Source organism: Nerophis ophidion, linkage group LG06 (genome assembly GCF_033978795.1).
Source record: "Nerophis ophidion isolate RoL-2023_Sa linkage group LG06, RoL_Noph_v1.0, whole genome shotgun sequence".
NCBI lineage: Eukaryota > Metazoa > Chordata > Actinopteri > Syngnathiformes > Syngnathidae > Nerophis > Nerophis ophidion.
In genome coordinates, this window is record NC_084616.1 from 51,841,520 (window position 1) to 51,868,099 (window position 26,580).

Genomic DNA, 26,580 nt, shown 5'->3' on the forward strand with positions numbered 1-26,580 from the left:
CTCAAAAAAGATATAGATCTACAAAACATATACCTGTACATTAAAGATACCCTATTTCGTATTTGCGACTGTATATGAGCTTAGATTTTTGTGTGACAAAACTGACCCTAGTGTAATGTATAACACCAAAGCTCATCAATAATACATTTATTTAGTTTAGAATATGCTGAGGGACAATCCAAAAAAATAAGCTGCGCTTTGCAACTACTTTGTGATGAAAGCGCAACAATGCAGACAAGGTGCAACAGCAACAGTTTAACAGTGTTAACAATTATATTCTATGATCCGTATTAATAGTTTGGGTTTGTAACGCTGTTCTTGTTCTGGTTTCATTGTATCCGTTTGTTTCTCTGTTTGAGTATTTCACCGGAAGGCTTAGTGTTCCCGAACAGAAGACTTTGACGGAAGAGGGTCAATGGTTCGCTAGCTTTAATTGCTGTTAGCAAGGGGCTGGAATGCACTTTGTTTGTTTACCATGTAGACGCTTGACGAGAAGCACACTTGCTGTCCGTCGTATTAATGGAATGTTTACCGGCCGTACTAAAAAAAAAATAGATACAAATATATGTACAGTTACACCTCGATTATATATATTTATGAGCCTTCATCCAATCTCTCCAAGAACTGGATTTAGCGCCTGCTCTTGACCAAATCATTTATATCAGCCCCTTCCCATCTGCACATATATTTGATGTTGTTGGTGAAACAAACCAACTCCTGTGTCAGGTGAATAAAATGATTGCAAATATGTTTATACAGTAATCTTTGTTTAAATGGAAGCTCTGAACACAACACGGTCCAGGTGCTGGTCTGATTTCTTTAGAATTTTCCTGAGATGATATAAAAAAAAAATGTGTGTTACAGTTGCCATCACTAAATTGCCCCTAGTGTGTGAATGTGAGCGTGCATGTTGTCTGGCTATCTGTGTTGGCCCTGCGATGAGGTTGCGACTTGTCCAGGGTGTATCCCGCCTTCCGCCCGATTGTAGCTGAGATAGGCGCCAGCGCCCCCTGCAACTCCAAAAGGGAATAAGCGGTAGAAAATGGATGGGATGGATGGACAGTTGCCATCATAAAACTTTTATCAACTGTGCAATCAATTAGAAAAGTAACAATTAAAATACACTAAGTGTTATACAATGTATTTTTTTAAATTATATATATATATATATATATATACATATATATATTTAATAAAGGCAGCACAGTTGAAGAGGGGTTATTGCATCTGCCTCACAATACGAAGGTCCTGCGTAGTCCTAAATTCAATCCAGGCTCGAGATCTTTCTGTGTGGAGTTTGCATGTCCTCCCCGTGACTGTGTGGGTTCCCTCCGGGTAATCCGGCTTCCTCCCACCTCCAAAGACATGCACCTGGGGATAGGTTGATTGGCAACACTAAATTGGCCCTAGTGTGTGAATGTGAGTGTGAATGTTGTCTGTCTATCTGTGTTGGCCCTTTGATGAGGTGGCGACTTGTCTAGGGTGTACGCCGCCTTCCAAAACCCTAATGCAGCTGAGATAGGCTCCAGCGACCCCAAAAAAGGGACAAGCAGTAGAAAATGGATGGATGGATAGATATATATAAAAAAAAAATATATATATAAAAAAAATTGTATTAGGCCATGTCACAATACACAATTTATATCGCAATATTTTGCCTTAGCCTTGAATGAACACTTAATGAAAATAATCACAGCAGTATGATGATTCTATGTTTCTACATTAAAACATTATTGTTCAAACTGCATTAATACATGCTCATTTTAAACTTTCATGCAAAGAGGGAAATCACAACTAAGTCAATTTACCAAAACTGTATTTTTTAAACCATTATTAAGCAGTGGCACAAACATTCGTGTCCTTTCCAAAACAGAAGGTGCAAAATTGTCAGAGACATTTTATATCAAGCTATTAGTGCACCTTTGTGCATGATGTCACTAAGATGTCGTATCAAAACAACACTAAATTAAGGTGCACTTTTTGTACAGAACACCACTACAATAGTTTAAAACAAAAAAAGTGCACTTTTGTGCATGATGTCACACATGAGATTTCAATAACTCCATCCATCTTCTTCCGCTTTTCCGAGGTCGGGTCGCGGGGGCAACAACCTAAGCAGGGAAACCCAGACTTCCCTTTCCCCAGCCACTTCGTCTAGCTCTTCCCGGGGGATCCCGAGGCGTTCCCAGGCCAGCCGGGAGACGTAGTCTTCCCAACGTGTCCTGGGTCTTCCCCGTGGCCTCCTACCGGTTGGACGTGCTCTAAACACCTCCCTAGGGAGGCGTTCGGGTGGCATCGTGACCAGATGCCCGAACCACCTCATCTGGCTCCTCTCGATGTAGAGGAGCAGTGGCTTTACTTTGAGTTCCTCCCGGATGGCAGAGCTTCTCACCCTATCTCTAAAGGAGAGCCCCGCCACATGGCGGAGGAAACTCATTTCGGCCACTTGTACCCGTGATCTTATCCTTTCGGTCATGACCCAAACTCATGACCATAGGTGAGGATGGGAACGTAGATCGACCGGTAAATTGAGAGCTTTGCCTTCCGGCTCAGCTCCTTCTTCACCAAAACGGATCGGTACAACGTCCGTATCACTAAAGACGCCGCACCGATCCGCCTGTCAATCTCACGATCCACTCTTCCCTCACTCGTGAAAAAAGACTCCTAAGTACTTGAAATCCTCCACTAGAGGCAGTCTATCCTCCCCAACCCGGAGATGGCATTCCACCCTTTTCTGGGCGAGAACCATGGATTCGGACTTGGAGGTGCTGATTCTCATTCCAGTCGCTTCACACTCGTCTGCAAACCAATCCAGTAAGAGCTGAAGATCCCGGCCAGATGAAGCCATCAGGACCACATCATCTGCAGAAAGCAGAGGCCTAATCCTGCGGTCACCAAACCGGAACTCCTCAACGCCTTGACTGCGCCTAGTTTTTGCCTCAGCGACCGCTTAAGCCGCACACCGCTTGGCCTGTCGGTACCTGTCCACTGCCCCCTATGAGCCAAAAGGACCCGATAGGACTCCTTCTTCTGCTTGACGGCATCCCCACCGCTGGTGTCCACAAAGGGGTTTTAGGATTGCCGCCTCGACAGGCACCAACTACCTTGCGGCCACAGCTCCGATCAGCCGCCTCGACAATAGAGGTGCGGAACATGGTCCACTCGGACTCGGAGTCCGATTTCAATAACTGTCAAATAAAAATGAGCTGCATAATAGGAAATCAAATAGGATATGTCCTTCGATATGTGGTAGGTTCCTGGTACGTTATCGCCGTCTGTTGTTGACTTTGTTTCACACAGTGTTGATCTGGAAATGGTTGCTTGGGCGTTTTGTGGTTGTGGCACCTGCTGGAGATGTTAACATGCGGAGTTTCATTCATCCATCCATCCATCCATTCATCCAAGCACTCTTCATTCTCTAGTGGGTGACTTTTCAAATGATGCTACACATTAGCAGTACTGCTACTTTTTGTAGTAATGCTTTTACCGCATTCTTCTTTACCATCTACCCGCTTGAAGCCAAACCACTGCCAGACGATGCACTCCCTGCGGTTTTCCCTGGGAAATAATTATTCCTTCATTTGTTACCAGAGTCGCACCTTCTTGCTCTCGTATTACCACAAGCATCCCAGCTAACGTTACCATGCCGCTACCTGTCTGCTCGGCGAGAGCGTCTGACGTTGCACACGTGACAGTATGTGACGTATGTAAGAAGGTGCGCTTGTTTTATGTCTCTGTGTGAAGGAGAGACAACAAAGAGCGAGAAGAGCCTGTAGTGTATTGCCTGCAGCTACGTGAGAACGTATACTCGAATATCACGACATTGTTTTCTTTTTATATCGCACAGAGGCAAACTCGCGATATATCGAGTATATTCAATATATCGCCCTGACCTAGTATGCGTACTTATTTTATTCAAATCATCAATATATATATTGATTGTAATGTGTGGTTATTTTGCAGATGCCCTTTACACAGCTCATGTTCTCTAATTCCACAATAAACATTTTTGCAGTAGGTATGTTCACCAATGATGTTGCTTTAAATTCTGCAGTTTTATGCAACTTTAAATAATTTTTTTCCAGAAATGTTTAACTGCGTTCTGGATTGCATAACGTAGAACTTCAGAGGGTCTACTGTCGATGTGTATTTGCAGTAAACAAAAACAAATGTTGCATATGTTTTAATCCAAATATACTGGTTTTCCATATTAGTACTATAGACTGGACTTTCACACTATTAACTAAATCTACTCGATGTCCATTACACCGGTCCCCCGGGGTGTCCCACATCTGCGGTCGCCTGTTTGTACATAATGTAAATAATTCAATGTACATATTATGATGATTAACCTGTGTGATGACTGTATTATGCTGATAGTATATATTTGTACCATGAATTGATTAACGTGGACCCCGACTTAACCAAGTTGAAAAACTTATTCGGGTGTTACCGTTTAGTGGTCAATTGTACGGAATATGTACTGAACTGTGCAATCTACCCAAAAAAGTATCAATCAATCAATCAATCAAAGCCTCCAAGGTGTTTCATTGGAGCCCATTGGGTTGAATTTTTCCTTGCCCTGATGTGGGATCTGAGCCGAGGATGTTGTGGTTTGTGCAGCCCTTTGAGACACTTGTGATTTAGGGCTATATAAATAAACGTTATTGCTCTATATTAAAATTCAAAATCAGAGAATGATGACTTGTCATGGCTGTATGTCAGTCCACTGTAGCAGGGCAAATTCCTCTCAACATGTGTGAAAACAAACTTCTTTCAATGAGATAAAGGCTACAAAGCCTCCAACACGGTCGCTATGGCAGCAGCACACACTTCCAGCAGGCATAGATGTCCTCGGATTTTAGGAGCAGGATTGTCTGTCTGTGTGCACAGAATGGCCTCAGTGATGCTAACATTGCAGGGAGCCATTATCCAAGTGAAGACACATTTAATTGATTCAGAATTGGTTGTCCAATCTCAGTAACCATCTGGGCACTTTTTATGGATTTGTGCTTGGCAAGAATTTTTTCACCTCAGGGTGCTAAAGAAGGAAGGCACATTTCAAAAAAACATGTACCATTCCGGTGCGCATTGTCGTCTTTTCTGTTGTATTTTTTATTTTCTTCAGTGACTAAAGGTGGTTCTGTTGCGGCTTAGTGCATTTAGCCTGTAACCGAGCACATTATCAAGTGTATGTGCCGCTGCTAATGTATATTTGAGAGTGAAGGAGTGCAAACCTCCTTTGTTTATCTCCCCACTGCGCCCAAGTGACAGAGCTGAGGAGTGAGAGGCAGGGAGTAAAAAGGCGAGAATAATGATGCGAGAACAACACAGCAGTGGATCCCCGGTCCACCCACACTGCTCCGCACAGCAGAGCAGCTGTGCACTTTTGTTAAGTCTTAGTTCAGAGCCACATGCAAATGCATAAATATTTCATCTTAGACCGTGCTCTTGCTTTGGAGTTGAGAAAGAGCATTTTGTTCCCTTGAAAATATTGGGCTTTTTTTTAAATACCTTTTTATCTACTTGCGCAGAAATGCCACTTAATTATTTGCTGTAAAGCGGAGGCGCGCCAAGGTCCTGATGGCGCGTGTCATATTTCTAACTGACTGTGTTTGTGCATTTGTGCGTGCTCAATTGTTCTGCTGGGATGCTCAGAACCAATGTGGCTTCTGTCACAGATTTTGCCCACATTAGTCAACATCTTACACGCTGTTTTAACAAGTCTATTTTGGTGGGAGCAGAAGAGACATGGAGGTGACTGACACGCATTGGATTTCTTCTTATGACACTTTGTTTCCATCCATCCATTTTCTGCCGCTTATTCCCGTTCGGGGTCGCGGGGGGCGCTGGCGCCTATCTCAGCTACAATCGGGCGGAAGGCGGGGTACACCCTGGACAAGTCGCCACCTCATCGCAGGGCCAACACAGATAGACAGACAACATTCACACTCACATTCACACACTAGGGCCGATTTTAGTGTTGCCAATCAACCTATCCCCAGGTGCATGTCTTTGGAAGTGGGAGGAAGCCGGAGTACCCGGAGGGAACCCACGCATTCACGGGGAGAACATGCAAACTCCACACAGAAAGATCCCGAGCCTGGATTTGAACCCAGGACTGCAGGACCTTCGTATTGTGAGGCAGACGCACTAACCCCTCTGCCACCGTGTTTGCTAATGGAATTCACTTGGAGTGATTCCCTGCATGCATTCGCAGGCCACACATTGTGTTATAAGACAGGAAACCAAAATCGATGAATGAAACAGTTACCACTCACAGAAACTAATGACAAAGGACAATATAATGAAATCTAACCATGACAATATATTATTAGCATATTTTTCGCACTATAAGGCGTACTAAAATCTCAAAACTCGACAGTGCACCTAATTTACGCATTAATTCTGGTTGTGCTTACCGACTTCGAAGCAATTCTATTTGGTACACAGTGTAATGATAAGTGTGATCAGTAGATGGCAGCCACACATAAGAGATAAGTGTGGAAGGCAGGCTAACACTAGAAAGTAAGCCCAAACCTTGATGTTCCATTGAGAATATAGAACATTACACATGGCGCTCAAAAAGCTGTCAAAATGCTTTCGTACGACTTTGGTAAACTCCGAAGTGCACTGCTTGATGGATTGTAGGTGCATTACGGCTACCGTAGTTATATGTAATGTGCTTTAACATACAGGTTTTACGATGGTGTGTGTACAAGGACTCCAAAATTGCACCTTTTAGGAGACATATTCTCTGGCGTTTTGTTTCGCGATACTAATCAACGTTTTCCACCTCTTCGTACCTGCTGATGTGTATTTGGGATCTGCGTAAGTCCCAAAATTGTGCGCGTAACCGACATTTTAAGCAAAAAGCTTCTTCTTTCTCTCCATTTTCTTGTTGTGGGGCATTCATCCTCCACTGTTGCCAATTCTAGTACAAAGTAGTGTGTTATGAGAGTAGCGTATGTGTGTGTGGCCCTTTAATATGTGACAGCATGGGAGGTGAGTGACGTCAGTGAGTGTGTGGGCCAGAGAGGTGAGGGAGCGGTAGTGTGAGTGCGGGTAGTGGCTAGTGTTTTGTTGGATTGGCTGTGTGTAAGACCTCTATAAAGCCACCATTTGCAACTAATCGCCGGACTCGTCATTTATACTGGAGTCCGGAGCTGTGGAATCCCACTGCCGGGTAGAGTGAAGGGTGTTGCCCCCGAGAATACATCGGCCCTGGAGGAGTGTCTCCCCTGCGCTCCTCGACTACGGTCTGGGAGCCGGAAGCAGGAAAGTATATAAATCTGACATACATCTGTCAGTAAACTTAATATGGCTAAAAACTACCGGTACAACAAAGATGACGAGAAGAAGATGCTGTTGAAGTGGAGCGACGTAAATAACACCGCCTACAAAACAGCACATCCTGAAGAGACGGGCAGAAAGCAACTAGATAGTCTGTAAAACATTATCCATCCAGCATTTTGACCAAAAACCGCTATTACATGTTATTGTAGACCAAAAGGAAGTGTTTTAAATGTAGATAAAACAATCCGGTGCATTTTCTGTACGAATACCTCAATAGACCTGCTCATTGGGGGTGTGCCCTATGGTCCGATAAAACATGGTAATATAAATAAAACCTCAAATCACAAACTTTATTGGTTAAGGATGGGAAGGGAAAACCGGTTCTTGTTCAGAACGTGTTCCCAGTGTATCAATTATTTGGAATCGCTCACCATTTTGTCAAATGGTTCTTTTAATCGATCGTTCTGGGTGGGGATGACATTGTGTAGTGATGTTTGATCTTAAAATGGCGGAGCAGGGGCACAACAAACGCTCTACAGTTAACTACTATTTACAAGAAAAGACTGCATCAGCGCTACTTGTAATAATTATAAGGCTGTAGGGGTGTAACGTTACACAAAAATTTCGGTTCGGTACGTACCTCGGTTTAGAGGTTGCGGTTCGGTTTATTTTCGGTACAGTAAGAAAACAACAAAATATAAAATGTTTTGGTTATTTATTTACCAAGTTTGTAAAAAATGACATAACATACAGTGGGGCAAAAAAAGTATTTAGTCAGCCACCGACTGTACAAGTTCTCCCACTTAAAATGATGACAGAGGTCTGTAATTTTCATCATAGGTACACTTCAACTGTGAGAGGCAGAATGTGAAAAAAAAATCCAGGAATTCACATTGTAGGAATTTTAAAGAATTTATTTGTAAATTGTGGTGGGAAATAAGTATTTGGTCAACCTTTCAAAGCTCTCACTGATGGAAGGAGGTTTTGGCTCAACATTTCACGATACATGGCCCCATTCATTCTTTCCTTAACACGGATCAATCGTCCTGTCCCCTTAGCAGAAAAACAGCCCCAAAGCATGATGTTTCAACCCCCATGCTTCACAGTAGGTATGGTGTTCTTGGGATGCAACTCAGTATTCTTCTTCCTCCAAACACGACGAGTTGAGTTAATACAAAAAAGTTATATTTTGGTTCCATCTGACCACATGACATTCTCCCAATCCTCTGCTGTTTCATCCATGTATTCATTTTGGGTGGAAGCGGCGGCGGCGGCGATGACCAAGAAGAACGCGGACTTGGAATATAATTACAACACTTTATGTACATGTTTATACAATATTTACATATTTATATAATATGTAACTACAAGCTCCATTCACAGACAGAGTCCCATTGCTTTTATGAGCGGTCGAGAGAGTCAAAAGCGGAAAAATATATATATACATATATATATTTTTTTTTTGTAATTTGTGGCGGCCGTAATTCTTTCGTGGCGGGCCGCTACAAATAAATGAATGTGTGGGAAACCCTGACATGTGTTTTTCTAAAATGTTTAAATCAATCATCGATTTTCAAACACATGCACTATTTGCATTCCAGTATATTTATTTATTACTTTGGAAAAACTTTGAACAATTTTTTTTTTCTGTATCCTGATTAAAACATATCTTCCGGTTTGTGTCATACTTTAAAAGAACATGCATTTTTACAGCATGTTTTAAAAAGATGCAATATAAAAAATGACTTCTCGTTCTGGATATATCAACTCATTCAGAATTGGATGTATATTTAGAGGGCTTAAGTGCAAATCCCCTTTAAAAAATCGGATTGAAGGTACAGTGTGACCAACTAGATAGTAAAATGTAATGTCAACTTTTCAACTATTCAACATTATTATGCTCAAATGCTAACAACTGTGTGTATACAGACAATTTTAAACCCCGCGACCCCAAAAGGCATAAGCGGTAGGAAATGGATAGATGGATGACTGTATATAATAACCATATGTGGTCGAACATGGGCATTAATTTTCATTTAAGTGGCATTAAAAATTACATTAAAAAGCATTAAATTATATTTGCTGATACTTGTAGAAAACCTGATTATATCATAGAGGTGAAACTCATAAAATTAGAATATGGTGTAGAAATACATTCATGTCAGCAATTGACTTCAAATGTGAAACCAATCTGTGGCATTAACTCGTTACATGCAAAGTGAGTTATGGCAAGCCTTATATGTTATTATGTTGATCATCATGGCTAACAGTTTTGAAACCTTACATTTTCATCCACCCATTTTCTACCGCTTGTCCCTTTTTGGGGTCGCGGGGGGTGCTGGAGCCTATCTTAGCTACATTCGGGTGGAAGGCGGGATACAGCCGAGACAAGTCGCCACCTCATCGCAGGGCCAACACAGATAGACAGACAACATTCAGAGATTCTCAATTCTAACTTTTCATAAACTGTGAGTTAAGTTAAAGTGATTGTCACACACACACTAGGTGTGGTGAAATGTGTCCTCTGCATTTGACCATCCCCGTGTTCACCCCCTGGGAGATGAGGGGAGCAGTGAGCAGCAACGGTGGCCTCGCCCCGGAATCGTTTTTAGTGATTTAACGCTTGATGCTGAGTTCCAAGCAGGGAGGTAATGTATGTTATGTATGTGCTTCTTAAGACCTCACTGTCGACTTTGTAGGGTCATGTTACCTCTAAACCAGTGGTTCTCAAATGGGGGTACGTGTACCCCTGGGGGTACTTGTAGGTATGCCAATGGGTACGTGAGATATTTTAAAAATATTCTAAAAATAGCAACAATTCAAAAATCCTTTATAAATATATTTATTGAATAATACTTCAACAAAATATGAATGTAAGTTCATAAACTGTGAAAAGAAATGCAACAATGCAATATTCAGTGTTGACAGCTAGATGTTTTGTGGACATGTTCCATAAATATTGATGTTAAAGATTTCTTTTTTTGTGAAGAAATGTTTAGAATTAAGTTCATGAATCCAGATGGATCTCTATTACAATCCCCAAAGAGGGCAATTTAAGTTGATGATTACTTCTATGTGTAGAAATCTTTATTTATAATTGAATCACTTGTTTATTTTTCAACAAGATTTTAGTTATTTCTATATCTTTTTTTCCAAATATTTCAAGAAAGACCACTACAAATGAGCAATATTTTGCACTGTTATATACTTTAATAAATCAGAAACTGATGACATAGTGCTGTATTTTACTTCTTTATCTCTTTTTTTCAACCAAAAATGCTTTGCTCTGATTAGGGGGTACTTGAATTAAGAAAATGTTCACAGGGGGTACATCACTGAAAAAAGGTTGAGAACCAATGCTCTAAACTACAAAATTGATGCTAATTCACCCTTATTTCTCTTTTTTTCCCCCCAAATAAGATTCGATAAGAGAACCGTTGAGGAACCGAATTGTTAAGCATAATTGAAAAAGTCAAATTAATTTACATCCTAAAAATTGTTTCTTGAACAGGGTTCGTAAATACAAAACCAAAGTTCTCCAGAAGAAACAATATAAATATGAATAATGACTTGCACCCTGAACACCAAGTCCATATTGTAATAAAGTAGTTTGTACACTTTGAACATAATATAAAATGCTATACACTACTGTATACCAAACAAACATATCTAGGGGGTGATGGATCACCTTTCTATTTCCTAATAAAATAAAAAAAAAAAAAAAAAAGCCAAAGTTGAACTGTATTCATTGGCTGCCACCCTGCCTGCATGCACACATACACTGTCACTAGCCCTGCGGTGCACTCACAGTTTTTTAACACCCAGGTTGCTACAATGATTGGGAATAACAAAACAAAACACATCTACTTTATCTGGTTGGTTAATCTTCTTATTGTGCAGCTAAAGAAAAGGGTAGAGGGGGGAATGGGGAGTGGCTGTGGATACTTCCGAATGCTTCAAACCGCGGGCACCAGGTAGCCCGTAAGGACCAGATGAGTAGCCCGCTGGCCTGTTCTAAAAATAGTTCAAATAGCAGCACTTACCAGTGAGCTCCCTCTATTTTTTTAAATTGTATTTATTTACTAGCAAGCTGGTCTCGCTTTGCTTGACATTTTTAATTCTAAGAGAGACAAAATTCAAATAGAATTTGAAAATCCAGGAAAATATTTTAAAGACTTGGTCTTCACTTGTTTAAATAAATTCATTTGTTTTGTTTTTTTGCTTTGCTTCTTGTAACTTTCAAAAAGACCACTTTAGAGAAAAAATACAACTTTAAAAATTATTGTAGGATTTTTAAACACATATACCTTTTTACCTTTTAGATTCCTTCCTTTTCTTTCCTGACAATTTAAATCAATGTTCAAGTACATTATTTTTTTTTTTATTGTAAAGAATAATAAATACGTTTTAATTTAATTCTTCATTTTAGCTTCTGTTTTTTTCGACAAAGAATATTTGTGAAATATTTCTTCCAACTTATTATGATTAAAATAAAATAAAAATATTCTGGCAAATCTAGAAAATCTGTACAATCAAATTTAAATCTTATTTCAAAGTGTTTTGAATTTCTTTGAAAAAAATTGTTCTGGAAAATCTAGAAGAAATAATGATTTGTCTTTGTTAGAAATATAGACTGGTCCAATTTGTTATGTATTCTAACAAATTTCAGATTGGATTTTAACCTATTTAAAACATATAATCAAAATTCTAAAATTAATCTTAATGATGTTCCATAAATTATCTTTTTAAATTTTTCAACAAGATTCGAATAAACTAGTTTTTCTCTTCTTTTTTTGGTTGAATTTTGAATTTTAGAGAGTCGAAATTGAAGATAAACTATGTTTCAATATTAAATTTTCTTTTTTTTTCCTGTTTTCTCCTCTTTTATACCATTCAAGTAAGTGTTTTTTTCATCATTTATTTTCTACAAAAAACCTTCCGTAAAAGGAAAAAAAATGTACAACGGAATGACAGAGAGAAATACCCATTTTTCTATATGTATAAATGTATTTATTAAAAGCAAATTGGCTATTTCTGGCAATTTATTTAAGTGTGTATAAAACTGGTAGCCCTTCACATTAATCAGTACCCAAGAAGTAGCTCTTGGTTTCAAAAAGGTTGACTCATTTTAAGTGAGCAAAAATGAAAAAATTCTGTACAAAGGCTAAAAGAAAGAAGAAAAAAAAAGTACAAAAACTAACAATTAGCACAGTATCGAACGGCAGCACAGCTATGCTGACTGAATGAGCACCAGATAGTCCGTTCGCGATGGATGTGCTGCCAGGCACAACATATCGTATTTCCTTGAATTGCATCAGGGTATTTGGTATGTGCCTGGCTTGAATTACTGCTGGGGCAAACTCGCTTCCCAAAATAATTAGCGCATGCTTAGTATTACCGCCTGGTCAAACTCGTGACGTCACGAGTGACACTTCCCCTGTCATCATTTTCAAAATGGAGGAGGCTGATTTCAATACCGGTAATTTGAAACCGCATTAAGGGAAGAAGATTAAGAGCTATTCAGTAGGATTTAAGGTCCAAGTTTACATCACACTCAAATTTGTACTGCATACATTTGGTAAGTGCCGGAGTGAGAAGAGGTTTTAGAATAATTAGCGCATGCTTACATTTACCGCATGCCTTTGGTAAGCGCAGGATTGAGAAGAGGTTTTAAATTAATTAGCGCCCTGGCGGCAATTCAAGGAAATACGGTATATTCACTGCAATTCACATTGGTGGATAAATGGTTTGTACACTGAGACAATGTTCGTACACGTAAGCGTATTTCTCTCCGGCATGTTTCATGATCGAAACGTTGCTACAATTAGGGGTCTGTAAATCAAGGTTCTACTGTAATGATAAACCAATAAAGTGTAACAATGGTATCACTGAATACTAAGAATGTTTGCTGGTTGGACGAGGTTAAAATGCTGCATGTATTTCTTCCAATCAAACACAAATGAAAGGGGCTGGTTGAAACCTCTACGCGGCTGCCTAAAGTGTTGTTTTCGAGCACATAAACCATGCCCCACGTAACAGCAAGTACACACTTTATATGTGTGTGTCGTCAGATAATGATAGCGATTTAGCAAAGTTTAGCTGCTAATGTTAGCTATCATAGAATGTATCGTAACAACAACATAATTCCAAATTGTTAGTTGCTTCTCTGGGACTGTTTTTAGAATATGTGTGCACACGCTCCGGGCGTGTTGGTGTGGACAACACAGTGGTGACAGCTGGAAGACAAGACAAATTCATTTTTATTCAATAGAATTATTATTTGGGAAAATTATTAATATATTTAAAAAAAAAATTTTTTTGGTGTACTTTTTATATTTTTTGGTGTAACGTTTTTTAACTTTGAGCAGTTTGCAAACAGCCCCTTTAATTTTTCACCTTTATTTGCTGTAATTTCCAGGCTATAGAGCGCACCTAAATAAAAGCAACACCCAGCTATTTTATGGACAAATTTTGTTTAGTACATGTATTGGCTGTATAAGTGGATAAGCAGCAGGTATACAAATTGGAACATTAATTATTTACACAGGCTCTTGTGTTCATTCCCAGTTTTAACAAAAGACAGTGCCTGTGCATGACAGAAAGTAGCCTACTGGAGAGGTCATCGTACTCCTCCTCCTGTGCACCAAAACCGCTGAAGTCATCCTTGCGGCCTTTCGGGAGCCGTTAGTTGTGGTGGAGTTCCGTTCCATGCAGCAGCTGTTTCTTTTTCCACGGCCGCGCCGGTCATTTTCGGCTTTTGTGCTGCGCTGTGTGTGTTTGGTTGCATCGTCCCCAGGATGAGGGTGTGTTTGGTTTAATATGAACAAATTCAATGGCAAATTTCACTGGGCTGATGTGACGAGACTAAATTTATTGGCAGCATGTGAAAATTGTGAACCTGAAAAATAATTTAACATTTAACAGTATAAAGCGCAGTGGCCAAAATGTGGAAATTACGACAATATATTTTCCAGGATTTTTTGTTTATATTGTCTCTTGTTGTTAAACTATATATTTTAACAAAGTATAGAATGTTAATTTTTTTGAAAGGGATCAAATCAATATTCTCATCACTGTATGATAAATCGCAGTGGCCTAATGGTTAGAGTGTCCGCCCTGAGATCGGTAAGTCATGAGTTAACACCCCGGCCGAGTCATACCAAGATTATAAAAATGGGACCTATTACCTCCCTGCTTGACACTCAGCATGAAGGGTTGGAATTGGGGATTAAATTACCAAAAAGTATTCCCGGGCGCGGACACCGCTGCTGCTCACTGCTCCCCTCACATCCCAGGGGGTGATCAAGGGTGGTGGTTCAAATGCAGAGAAGAATTTGGCCATACCTTGTGTGTGTGTGATAATCATTGGTACTTTAACTTTAAAATATTTAACACCATATGTGAAAGCCACTTTTTATAACAGCTGGTTTTGCAGGTCTTCCTACGTGCAAATGGGAAATAAATGATATGAAGTGACATTCGTTACACTCAGCAATGCTTTAAAAACATTAAAAAAAGGTAAATCAGGTGTATTACCCAGCAATTTATGGACACTACCAGTGTTCTTTCACCTGAAACAGACTTGTCTTGTCCCGTTGTGTTTTACAAGAGTCTTTTTGGCAGAAACTTTTGTAGAATGTTCAGTGACAAATGTCCTTGGAAAGGAAACTGGAGGGAGATGAAATTCCCCTCTGGCTTAAAACGAAGGAAAGGGTGCAGTGGCCTCAGAGCCACAAGCTCTGTTCTAGATAAAAAGACAACATGCTCACAAAAGTGTTTGGGACATATGCTTTTGGTCATTTCGCTTTACTTTTTTTTATTTTTTTTTATAGCCAGAGCTATTAAAGTCCTTAATTCCCTTGCCAGGTGTCATCAGACTCCCCATGTCCTATTTCTAAAATACTATCTCCATTTGTGCCTATGGCCCACTGAACACTGCCAAGGTGACTGAACCTGCAGACACGATGCTCTTTTTTATTATCTCTCCTCACTCTGGGATGCTAAAAATGACCTCGTCAACAATTTAGACCGTATGCATCAAATGAAGTGCAAACTTTTTCATCCATTACACATTCACTTCTGCAGAGAGAATGTCCTTTGCAGGTACAAACCCCGTTTCCATATGAGTTGGGAAATTGTGTTAGATGTAAATATAAACGGAATACAATTATTTGCAAATCATTTTCAACCCATATTCAGTTGAATATGCTACAAAGACAACATATTTGATGTTCAAACTAATTGTTTGCAAATAATCATTAACTTTAGAATTTGATGCCAGCAACACGTGACAAAGAAGTTGGGAAAGGTGGCAATAAATACTGATAAAGTTGAGGAATGCTCATCAAACACTTATTTGGAATATCCCACAGGTGTGCAGGCTAATTGGGAACATGTGAGTGCCATGATTGGGTATAAAAAAAGCTTCCCAAAAAATGCTCAGTCTTTCACAAGAAAGGATGGGGCGAGGTACACCCCTTTGTCCACAACTGTGTGAGCAAATAGTCAAACAGTTTAAGAACAACGTTCTCAAAATGCAATTGCAAGAAAGTTAGGGAGTTCAACATCTACGGTCCATAATATCATCAAAAGGTTCAGAGAATCTGGAAAAATCCCTCCACATAAGCAGCATGGTCGGAAACCTATATTAAATGACCGTGACCTTCGATCCCTTAGACGGCACTGTATCAAAAACTGACATCAATCTCTAAAGGGTATCACCACATGGGCTCAGGAAAACTTCAGAAAACCACTGACACTAGATACAGTTTGTCGCTACATCTGTAAGTGCAAGTTAAAGCTCTGCTATGCAAAGCGAAAGCCATTTATCAACAACACCCACAAACGCCGCCAGCTTCTCTGTGCCAGAGATCATCTAAGATGGACTGATGCAAAGTGTAAAAGTGCTCTGTGATCTGACGAGCCCACATTTCAAATATTTTTTGGAAGTATTCTACATTGTGTCATCCATACCAAAGGGGAAACGAACCATCCAGACTGTTATCGACGCAAAGTTCAAAAGCCAGCATCTGTGATGGTATGGGGTGCATTGGTGCCCAAGGCATGGGTAACTTACACATCTGTGAGGGCACCATTAATACTGAAAGGTACATACAGCTTTTAGAACAACATATGCTGCCATTTAAGTGCAGTCTTTTTCATGGATGCCCCTGCTTATTTCAGCAAGAAAGTGCCAAGCCACATTCAGCACGTGTTACAACAGCGTGTCTTCATAAAAAAAAGAGTGTGGGTACTTTCCTGGCCCGCCTGCAGTCCAGACCTGTCTCCATCGAAAATGTGTGGCGCATTATGAAGCGTAAAACACGACAGCGGACTGTTGAACTGAAACTCTACTTAAAACAAGAATGGGAAAGAATTCCACTTTCAAAGCTTCAACTATTAGTTTCCTCAGTTCCCAAACATTTATTGAGTGTTGTTAGAAGAAAAGGTGATGTAACACAGTGGTGAACATGCCCTTTCCCAACTACTTTGGCACGTGTTGCAGCCATGAAATTCAAAGTTAATTATTATTTGCAAAAAAAAAATAAAGTTTATGAGTTTGAATATCAAACTCATAAAAACTTTGTTGTGCATTCAATTGAATATGGGTTGAAAAGGATTTGCAAATCCTTGTATTCCGTTTGTATTTACATCTAACACAATTTCCCAACTCATATGGAAACGGGGTTTGTACATAAAGGCTGCCGCTCAAACAAGAATTAAATGAGAAACAACAAAAAAAGCAAATATGGGTTGTCCTCGTGTTGCTAATTAGTGCAATCTTCAGGATTCTGCTTGAGAACAGACTGTTAACGCACGGCGAGCAGATGGAGGCCAGATGACGCCTTGGCTGACCTCTTTAGCCTGCTTCCATCTCCTATTGCGTCACGCTGTGTGAATGCCATGCATCACCTTTAACCCCAAATGTGCGCTCATCTTTTTAACAGTGGTCAGTGTTCACTATTAGAGCAGCTGAGAGCCAACCAGTGTAATATAACCATGTATTGAAGGTACATTTCTACTGCGGCTCCTCTGGAGGTCTGATGATGAATAGGAAGCAGGTGAGGAGCTGCAATGGCGGTCAGTAGGGAGCTGGCGCTCTCGCTTCTGATTACGGTCACACATCATGTAGGTCACAGTGGCGTGGGGAGGTTTTCACCAGAACAAACTCAGACATTCTATGTCCATGTCGGGCACCACACAGCAAGAGGCGCAGGGTCAAAAGTTCATATTTTTCTCTCTTTTTAGAAGCGATGTAGCACCTTGTCACACCAATGGCCGCCTCTTCTCTTTCTGTACAGGCAGTGCTGCCACCCCGGTGGTCTTTAATAAGAACGGTGATGCTCCAGGACGCTATGACCTGTTCCAGTTCCAGATGACCAACTCCTCCATGCCCGAGTATAAGAGGGTAGGACAGTGGGTGGAGACCCTCCAGCTCAAGGTAGGACTTTTTGCCGAGAATACAAATGTTGTTGCAGAAATTAATATTAATGTCTTGATTTATTTATTTTTTCTCAAAGAAAAGTCTGCTTTTGTGAAATGAGAGTGTGTTCTCTGCATCTAAAATACAGAGGGAGTGATGCTGTTGCAAACAGATTTTACTTTCAATGTAATTGATGTCTTTTGGGGCCAGAATTACCTGATTGCTCTTAAAAAAACAAAAAGGGCATTACTCTTCACCTAGTAGCAGATAGGAGGTCTTCAGATAAATGCCCCTCTCTCTCACATGCACACACACACACACATGTGCATGCACATACCGAAACACACACACGGTTGTGTTTTCCTCTCATCATAAAATTATCCTAAAAGAACTCCTTAGAGTGCAAACCTATGCAAAGGCCGAATTGTTTTGTTTTAATTGGTTTTTGCTCGCTTGTATCCCTCCCCTCTACTTAGTTTTGTGTAAAGCTGTAAACGTCATATAAATTATGCTAAAACACACACACACACACATAACCTCTTTATCAGTATACAGGGATGGTTTGATGTCCGACACCAATACCAACATTCTTCTATTCTTACCTTTTTTGTTCTATTATTGTAAAGTTAAATAAAGTGAAATTTTGTTCAAAAGTTTAAATCTGAATCTTAAAATTAATTATAAATTATAGTTTTAGTGTAAAATGAGAGATTATACCTCAATGACATTGCAGGATTTGCATTGTTTATCATGAGTGCAACTTAACATACAAGTTAAAGTTAAAGTACCAATGATTGTCACACACATTCTAGATGTGGCAAAATTATTCTCTGTATTTGACCCATCACCCTTGATCACCCCCTGGGAGGTGAGGGGAGCAGTGAGCAGCAGCGGTGGCCGCGCCCAGGAACCTTTTTATGGTGATTTAACCCCCCAATCCAACCCTTAATGCTGAGTGCCAAGCTGGGAAGTAATGGGTTCCATTTTTATAGTCTTTGGTATGACTCGGCCAGGGTCTGAGCTTATGACCTACCGATCTCAGGGCGGACACTCTAACCACTAGGCCATTGAGTAGGTGTTCATTCACATTTAATAATAAAACCAAAACTAAAGAAAAAACCTAAATGACTCTCTTTTTAAATATTTGTTACCAGATCCAAAACACAATCAGCATATGTACATACATATTCATTTTTTCTTCTGTTTTCCAATTTGGTGTACAAATGGCAAATTTAAAAAAACATGTAAATGTGTGTTTACAAATCCAGTTCAAACCCCGGCCGAGTCATACCAAAGACTATGAATATGGGACCGATTACCTCCCTGCTTGGCACTCATTATCAAGGGTTGGCGCGGCACTGCTGCTGCCCACTGCTCCCCTCACCTCCCAGGAGGTGAACAAGGGGATGAGTCAAATGCAGAGGACAAATTTTGCCACATTTAGTGTGTGTGTGACAATCATTGGTACTTTAACTTAAATTTCATCGACCATGTTTACACGGAAGTAGTTTTACGCAAACTTGCAGGTTAAAAACATCACAGAAGACAGGAGGACCGAGACGGTCTGAAATAAATTGAAGTTGTGGGATGTCTTCGTTTTTACCTAGCCAAACATTGTAGATGTAGTAGAAGGTGCACGAAAATAGAAAATATGTATTTTTTAAATATCCATGTCTGTGTGGACATAGTTGCGATATCAAGCAAAACTCTGTATGAAACAAGAACTTTGTGTTGTGTTGCCATTTCCTCATAAAAAGATTGAAATAAACATGCTATAAGCGGCCCACCTCAGAATTGTTAGTTTTATGTGTGTCACTGCTATACCTCTGTGATTCTGCATTCACTTATTAAATTGTGTGAATAATAAAAAGTTCTTAGCGACCTGCTGTCACCCAGTGGCAGATTATTGAATTGCACTCACAGGCAGAAACAGTCAACAGACGTAATATGTGTGATTTTTGTATTTTGTATCACTTAATAGATAAATAAATCCCAACATTACAACTTACTATCTCTCACATGGCACCCGTGTGCCACGGCACAGTGGTTGAAAAGCACTGCTACTACTATGACATGATTTACCACTTCTAATTCTATTTTTATATTTGCTTTTTACCACGGTGGCCTGACACCACTTGAGTTGAAAGACCACCACACAATGTTATTACACCAATAAAATGTAGTAGTATTGCAGTATATATACATGTGGGTGTTTATTAATGTTGTGAAGGTAATGTATTAACACGTGTGATTTTCTACCAGCGTTCTTCTTGCGCTTTATATGGTTATTAAAACAGTCACAGCATTTTCTTTAGAAAGTACAATATCATTATATATATATATATATATATATATATATATATATATATATATATATATATATATATATATATATATATATATATATATATATATATATATATTTTGTCCTGTCCAGCCACTCGGGCAAATCATATCGTTGATGTAGATGCCCATATCTTCTGTACAGATTTGCTTTACACAAGAGAAGTGTGGGATACTTCTCTTGTTGCCTTATTTGTATTTGAACTTATTAATGACATGTATTTAATATTTGGCGCAGCCAGACCAGAGCAGGAGGGAATAGATAGAAGATGAAAAAAGAAGACAGAAATAGCGCGCACAAGAGGATGATAAGACAGAGAGACAACAACAACAACAGAACAACATCAACAAACATAAGATTTACAAACATTATACGAAAAATTATATCAAAAAAGCAGTTAGTGAAGTAAATATTAATAACAGAGAAATGACTATGAACAATATTGCACTACAAATGGAGAAATAAAATACCAATCGAAATAGCACGACTGATAATAATTTATAATAAAATTGCCTCTATTATTAACAATACAGTTGTTTCAAATGCAACACTACATATATGTAACGATAACTTGAAATACAAAATAAAGGAGATAAAGGGAGGGGAAGAAAGAGAAGCAGTCAATATTAACCTTGTAGATTGTTATAGTAAAAATAGGTTCAGCTTTGAATTTAAAGTTAAGTTAAAGTACCAATGATTGTCACACACACAGTAGGTGTTGTGAAATTTGTCCTCTGAATTTGACCCATCCCCTTGATCACCCCCTGGGAAGTGAGGGGAGCAGTGGGCAGCAGCGGTGCCGCGCCCGGGAATAATTTATGTTGATTTAACCCCCAATTCCAACCCTTGATGCTGCGTGCCAAGCAGGGAGGTAACGGGTCCCGGTTTTTGTAGTCTTTGGTATGACTCGGCCGGGGTTTGAACTCACAACCTACCAATCTCAGGGCGGACACTCTAACCACTAGGCCACTGAGTATCTTTAATATAACTGCGTTAATATATGTTTGATGAAAGTGATTGTATGCACTTTCATCAGGTTTCAAGCAAATCAATGACTTGCAGTTCAGTAAAACATAAGAAAAAACTTTCATTTCACTGCACAAACATACACATGTGTGTATGTTCAAGTTCAAGTTAAGATTTCTCATAACTTGAACTTGATGTAGATCCCATAAGTCCTCCTGCTCTTTTATGTTTTTACCTGCAAGCCTAAATCCAAATAAAGCTACAGTACCTGAAGGTAAAATTTGCAGAAAAAAATGTATTCACAAAAAATACATGTATGTGCCTGCATGCCATTTTCCAACTGCGCTTGAAAATGTACAATGAACCAGTACAATCTCTCTCCAACTTTCGATAGTGTGTTATTATCGAGGTTATGCTGAAGAGCCCCTTAATCTCAACACTAGTTTAGGAGGGCAATCTGGGTTGTCTGGCCTTTGAATACCCAAGCTCTAGTTGACTGTAAAAACTCTGCATACTTATCGTAATGCTTTTGCAAATGTTTGATCAAATGTGTGGTGCTGAAATGTTCAACTCTGCTTCTGTCGCTTGAGACACTTGTCTGGCACAAATTGCTTTGAGCAGCTTCTCTCTTCTTTGCAAGTATCTCCACACTGCAAAAATGAAAACAGACATTGACTCACGCCTTTGTAATTTGTCTAATGGCAGCCGCTGTGTCTCTTTTTATGGAATGTCAGGCAAAGTCAAGCTGAGTTTTGGTCTTTGGATTGGATCGGAAGGGTTTTTATTTCAAACCCCCAATATCCGATCCACTAAATCTGTCCGATCTACTAAATCCGTCCAGTATCCGATACAGTTGGGCTCCACCATATCGGCCCCCGAGTTCAGTTCTAAACTTGTGGGACAAACATTGTGCAGAAAATTCCTGAAAACACTTTTGAGTGTTTGTAGCGAGTGCTCGTGTCGTATTGAGGAATTTGGATCATTGTAAAAACATTCTTGCATTGACCTTTAACATTACTAGCAAACATTAAAATATGGTATTCCTCAAGGCACCCTTTTAATTCCTCTCCTCTATTGGAAGCCATGTTTATGTAATGTGATTTATGGAACTATGGTGTTGCTATAGCTCAATGCTTCTCAATTATTTTCTGTTACACACCCCCCTTTCCTCCTGCAAGTATAGATAGTATTATTTGTGTATAAAATTGTTGTAAGTACACCTCTGCATGACATTGTATCCTTATTAACATTAAAGAAAAAAGAATAAGAGATCACCTTACAATAAAGAATAACTGCATTAACATAGTGTTTTAGTCTGTAACAGAAAAGATTAAAAAAGTGCCGGAAATGCTTACATTTTTTAAAAAGTTTTATAATTTTTTTCACCGACCTGAACCTTTTGATACTGAAAAATAACATGTTCAAACGTTTGTAATAAAGTCAATACATAATATTTGGGGCTGTCAACGTTAACATGTTAAGGCCGGTGGTCAATAACAATAAGTTATCGCGTTATCAAATATGACACACGCATTTGTTACACAGTCTGTGATGATAATGAGAAGTGGACAATTTTGCTTCAAAACAGAACTTTGGATAAAACTGCGCTAACTTGTTGGTATTGCACTGACATACATTATTATCATCGACACACATCAAGTTTAAAGTAAATGGTAAATGGGTTGTACTTGTATAGCGCTTTTCTACCTTCAAGGTACTCAAAGCGCTTTGACACTACTTCCACATTCACCCATTCACACACACATTCACACACTGATGGAGGGAGCTGCCATGCAAGGCGCTAACCAGCACTCATCAGGAGCAAGGGTGAAGTGTCTTACTCAGGACACAACGAACGTGACGAGGTTGGTACTAGGTGGGGATTGAACCAGGGACCCTGGGGTTGCGCCCGGCCACTCTCCCACTGTGGCACGCAGTTGGGAGAGTGGCCACAGAAAAAATTACCATCTTAAAGCGTACCATGTACTCAAGGATGACGCCAACAGTGTTGCCAATCTTCTTGGCAACGTCTTTTGTAAGCAGCTACTTGAGACAAATTTAGCGACTTTTCCTGGTGATGTTGGATACTTTTTTGTATCTTGTAGACTTTTTTGTGTTTTGGAGCCTCTGAGGTGAAAGCAAGCAGCAGTCATCATCCTCAGCAAGCAGTAATGGCTGCTGCCGGTCAGCTCGTGCTGTTGTGCCGATAGATACGTGCTAGCCTGAAAGCAAACTACATCTACAACAGGGGTGTCAAACTCAAATACAGAGTGGGCCAAAATTTAAAACCAAACAAAGCCGCGGGCCGAGGTTGAACAAATTAACCTTTAAATAGGGACCCAAACAAGTTTTGCATTGAATATTGAACAAGCAGGGCTTATACAACTTTATAGTGACATGCAAAATCGAGTTTCAAATAATAATAATAATTAAAAAATATCAATGGCATATCAAATAAAATTTAAATAAAAATTGAATGCCTCTTTTGGGCGGTGGGGTTGAGGTGTACGGGTTTTGGTGATATTGGGGGTTGTATATTGTAGCGTCCCGGAAGAGTTAGTGCTGCAAGGCGTTCTGGGTATTTGTTCTGTTGTGTTTATGTTGTGTTACGGTGCGGATGTTCTCCCGAAATGTGTCATTCTTGTTTGGTGTGGGTTCACAGTGTGGCGCATATTTGTAACAGTGTTAAAGTTGTTTATACGGCCACCTTCAGTGTGACCTGTATGGCTGTTGACCAAGTATGCCTTTCATTCACTTGTGTGTGTATAAGCCGCATTTATTATGTGACTGGGTCGGCATGCTGTTTTTATGGAGGAAAAGCGGACGTGGAGACAGGTTGTAGAGAACGCCAAAGGCAGTGTCTTTAAAGCCCACCTCAAATATTGTTGTCCCGGATGAAATTCGGGAGGGACACTGAACTTCGGGAGTCTCTCGGGAAAATCGGGAGGATTGGCAAGGAAGAGTATCAGCGGTGAATGCGGTGTTACAGCGGCGGGGCAGCTCTAATGTTAATTTGATATTGCCTCAAGGGCCAAGTGAAATTACACGGCGGGCCAAATTTGGCCCCCAGGCCAGAGTTTGAAACCCATGATCTACAAGAAGCAAAGGAGAATGCAACGTCGGCAACGTTTACTGATTCAATGTTGTCAACAAATGTAGCACTATTACGTTAAACATAGGCCTTGCTAAACGGACAGCCACCCCATATAAACCATCTAACATCTGTGAAGACCAAATCCTGCAAGACTAGATAGATAGTACTTTATTGATTCCTTCAGGAGAGTTCCTTCCGGAAAATTAAAAAAGAAGATGTCATTCATATCACCACAGTTGATCTGTCGAATGAAACCCTGAAGAGTCACAATTACAGTAAAGATGAACCAACTGTACTGTAGAAACAAGGCTCAAGTTGCAAGGACGGACTGAATGTGAATTTATGTTGTTTCCGGGAGAACGTTGGACATCTGTAAGTAATCACAACAAACTGGGGTCACATTGTACCAAAAAATAAATCAGCATTTTCATCTGAAAACGGTAAACAAGCTTGTTTGTTTTGACTGTTTGAATTAAAAAACAGTATATGGTGCACTTTGATAAGTTGTTTATTAGTGTGTTGACTACATTATTGATTAGTAACTGTACTTTGTTTGCAAGATTATTGCAAAGACTTTAAACATGTGCTCCGAATTCTTAATATACTTTCTGTCACCAGGTTTTTAGCAAATTATTGACTTGCAGTTCAGTAAAACATAAGAAAAAACTATCCTGAATGACATTTTGACTACTGAATTGCATTACTGTCCAGATATCGGAGTATTTTCTTCAGCAAATTGTATTGATGCAAGCAAATAAAAACCTGTGATTATTCATGACTAATCACAGGTATAGAGTGTGATTAATCTGATAAAAAAATGTATCACTTCACAGCCCTAGTAATAATACATTCAAAACGATCAGCAACATTAACTCGGTAGGACAATACATTAAACAATTTAACAAAACGAAAATGAATACACCAATACATGCTGAATTTTATTTTGTTATCAAAATGAGAAAGTCTGTATCACTGGCTACATTGAGCACGTTTTGTAGTGCGCAGGTTTTCGAAGCAGGGTTTGAAGCACAATACTGCATGATACCAGAGGTGGGTAGTAACGCGCTACATTTACTCCGTTACATCTACTTGAGTAACTTTTGGGATAAATTGTACTTCTACGAGTAGTTTTTATGCAACATACTTTTACTTTTACTTGAGTATATTTATAGAGAAGAAACGCTACTTTTACTCCGCTCCATTTATCTGCAAGCAGGTCGCTACTCGCTACTTTTTTTCTTATCGATCTGTTAATGCACGCTTTGTTTGTTTTGATTTTGTCAGACACGCATTCAAAGTAGGAACTACGCATGCTTGCGTTTCACCAATCACATGCAGTCACTGGTGACGTTGGACCAATCAAACAGAGCCAGGTGGTCACGTGACCGTCACACGTAGAACCCGACATGTTGAAAAACTTATTGGGGTGTTACCATTTAGTGGTCAACTGTACGCAATATGTACTGTACTGTGCAATCTAATAATAAAAGTTTCAATCAATCAACCAATCAATTAAAAGTGTAAAGGAAAAAAGACACTTTTTATTTCAACCGTACTTCCCGTCAAAAGCCTAAAGACTGATCCCACAGTTCCTGTCTTCACAATAAAAGTGCCGCTCCATCGGGCCTGCGCTAACAAAATAAGAGTCTGCGAAAGCCAGAGCAAACAAACTAGCAATCCACGGAGTTTGCCGCCAATGTATTTCTAGTAAAGTGTATAAAAACGAATATGGAAGCTGGACAAATAAGATGCCAAAAACCATCGACTTTCATGCTGTATTAGACAGGAAGGAGGAACTTTTTTTCTCCTCCATTTGAAAACCGGAACGTTATCATCACTATACTGTCTGATTCCAATCAATGCAAGTCATCAGAATCAGGTAATACACCAACTTATATTCTTGTCTTCATGAAAGATAGGAAACTATATGTTAAACATGCATATATATTCATTAAAACACCTTTAACATGTCAACAAAAACGGCAAAATAGATAAATATAAATTATATACTGTATATATAAAGGTATGTATATATATATATATATATATATATATATATATATATATATATATATATATACATATGTATGTATATATATATATATATATATATATATATATATATATATGTGTGTGTACGTATATGTATATATGAGGTAGATCACCTCGACTTGGTCATTTATTAAGTAATTGATTATCGTTGAAAAACTTATTGGGGTGTTACCATATAGTGGTCAATTGTAGGGAATATGTACTGTACTGTGCAATATACTAATACAAGTTTCAATCAATCAATCAATCAATCAATGCCTACTGAGCCTATGGTGCTGTTAAGTTATTGTGGTTCAATTTTTTTATTTTAATGTATTATTATTTAATATATAGTATTGTTTTAGTTGCTTAAGAGATATTCCTGGCTCTGAATTTGCTCATTGCTATTTTTATGTTTTTGTGCAT

General features: G+C 39.2%; 1 protein-coding gene across 1 annotated transcript in view; it reads left to right on the plus strand.

The window, feature by feature from the left end:
• The window catches only part of LOC133554901 (metabotropic glutamate receptor 7-like), a 297,424-nt gene that overhangs the window by 212,080 nt on the left and 58,764 nt on the right, over nt 1-26,580 (plus strand). Inside the window, exon 7 of the mRNA XM_061904168.1 lies at nt 17,598-17,737. Within this exon, the coding sequence (XP_061760152.1) occupies nt 17,598-17,737 (140 nt within the window). The remainder of the gene's footprint in view (nt 1-17,597; nt 17,738-26,580) is intronic.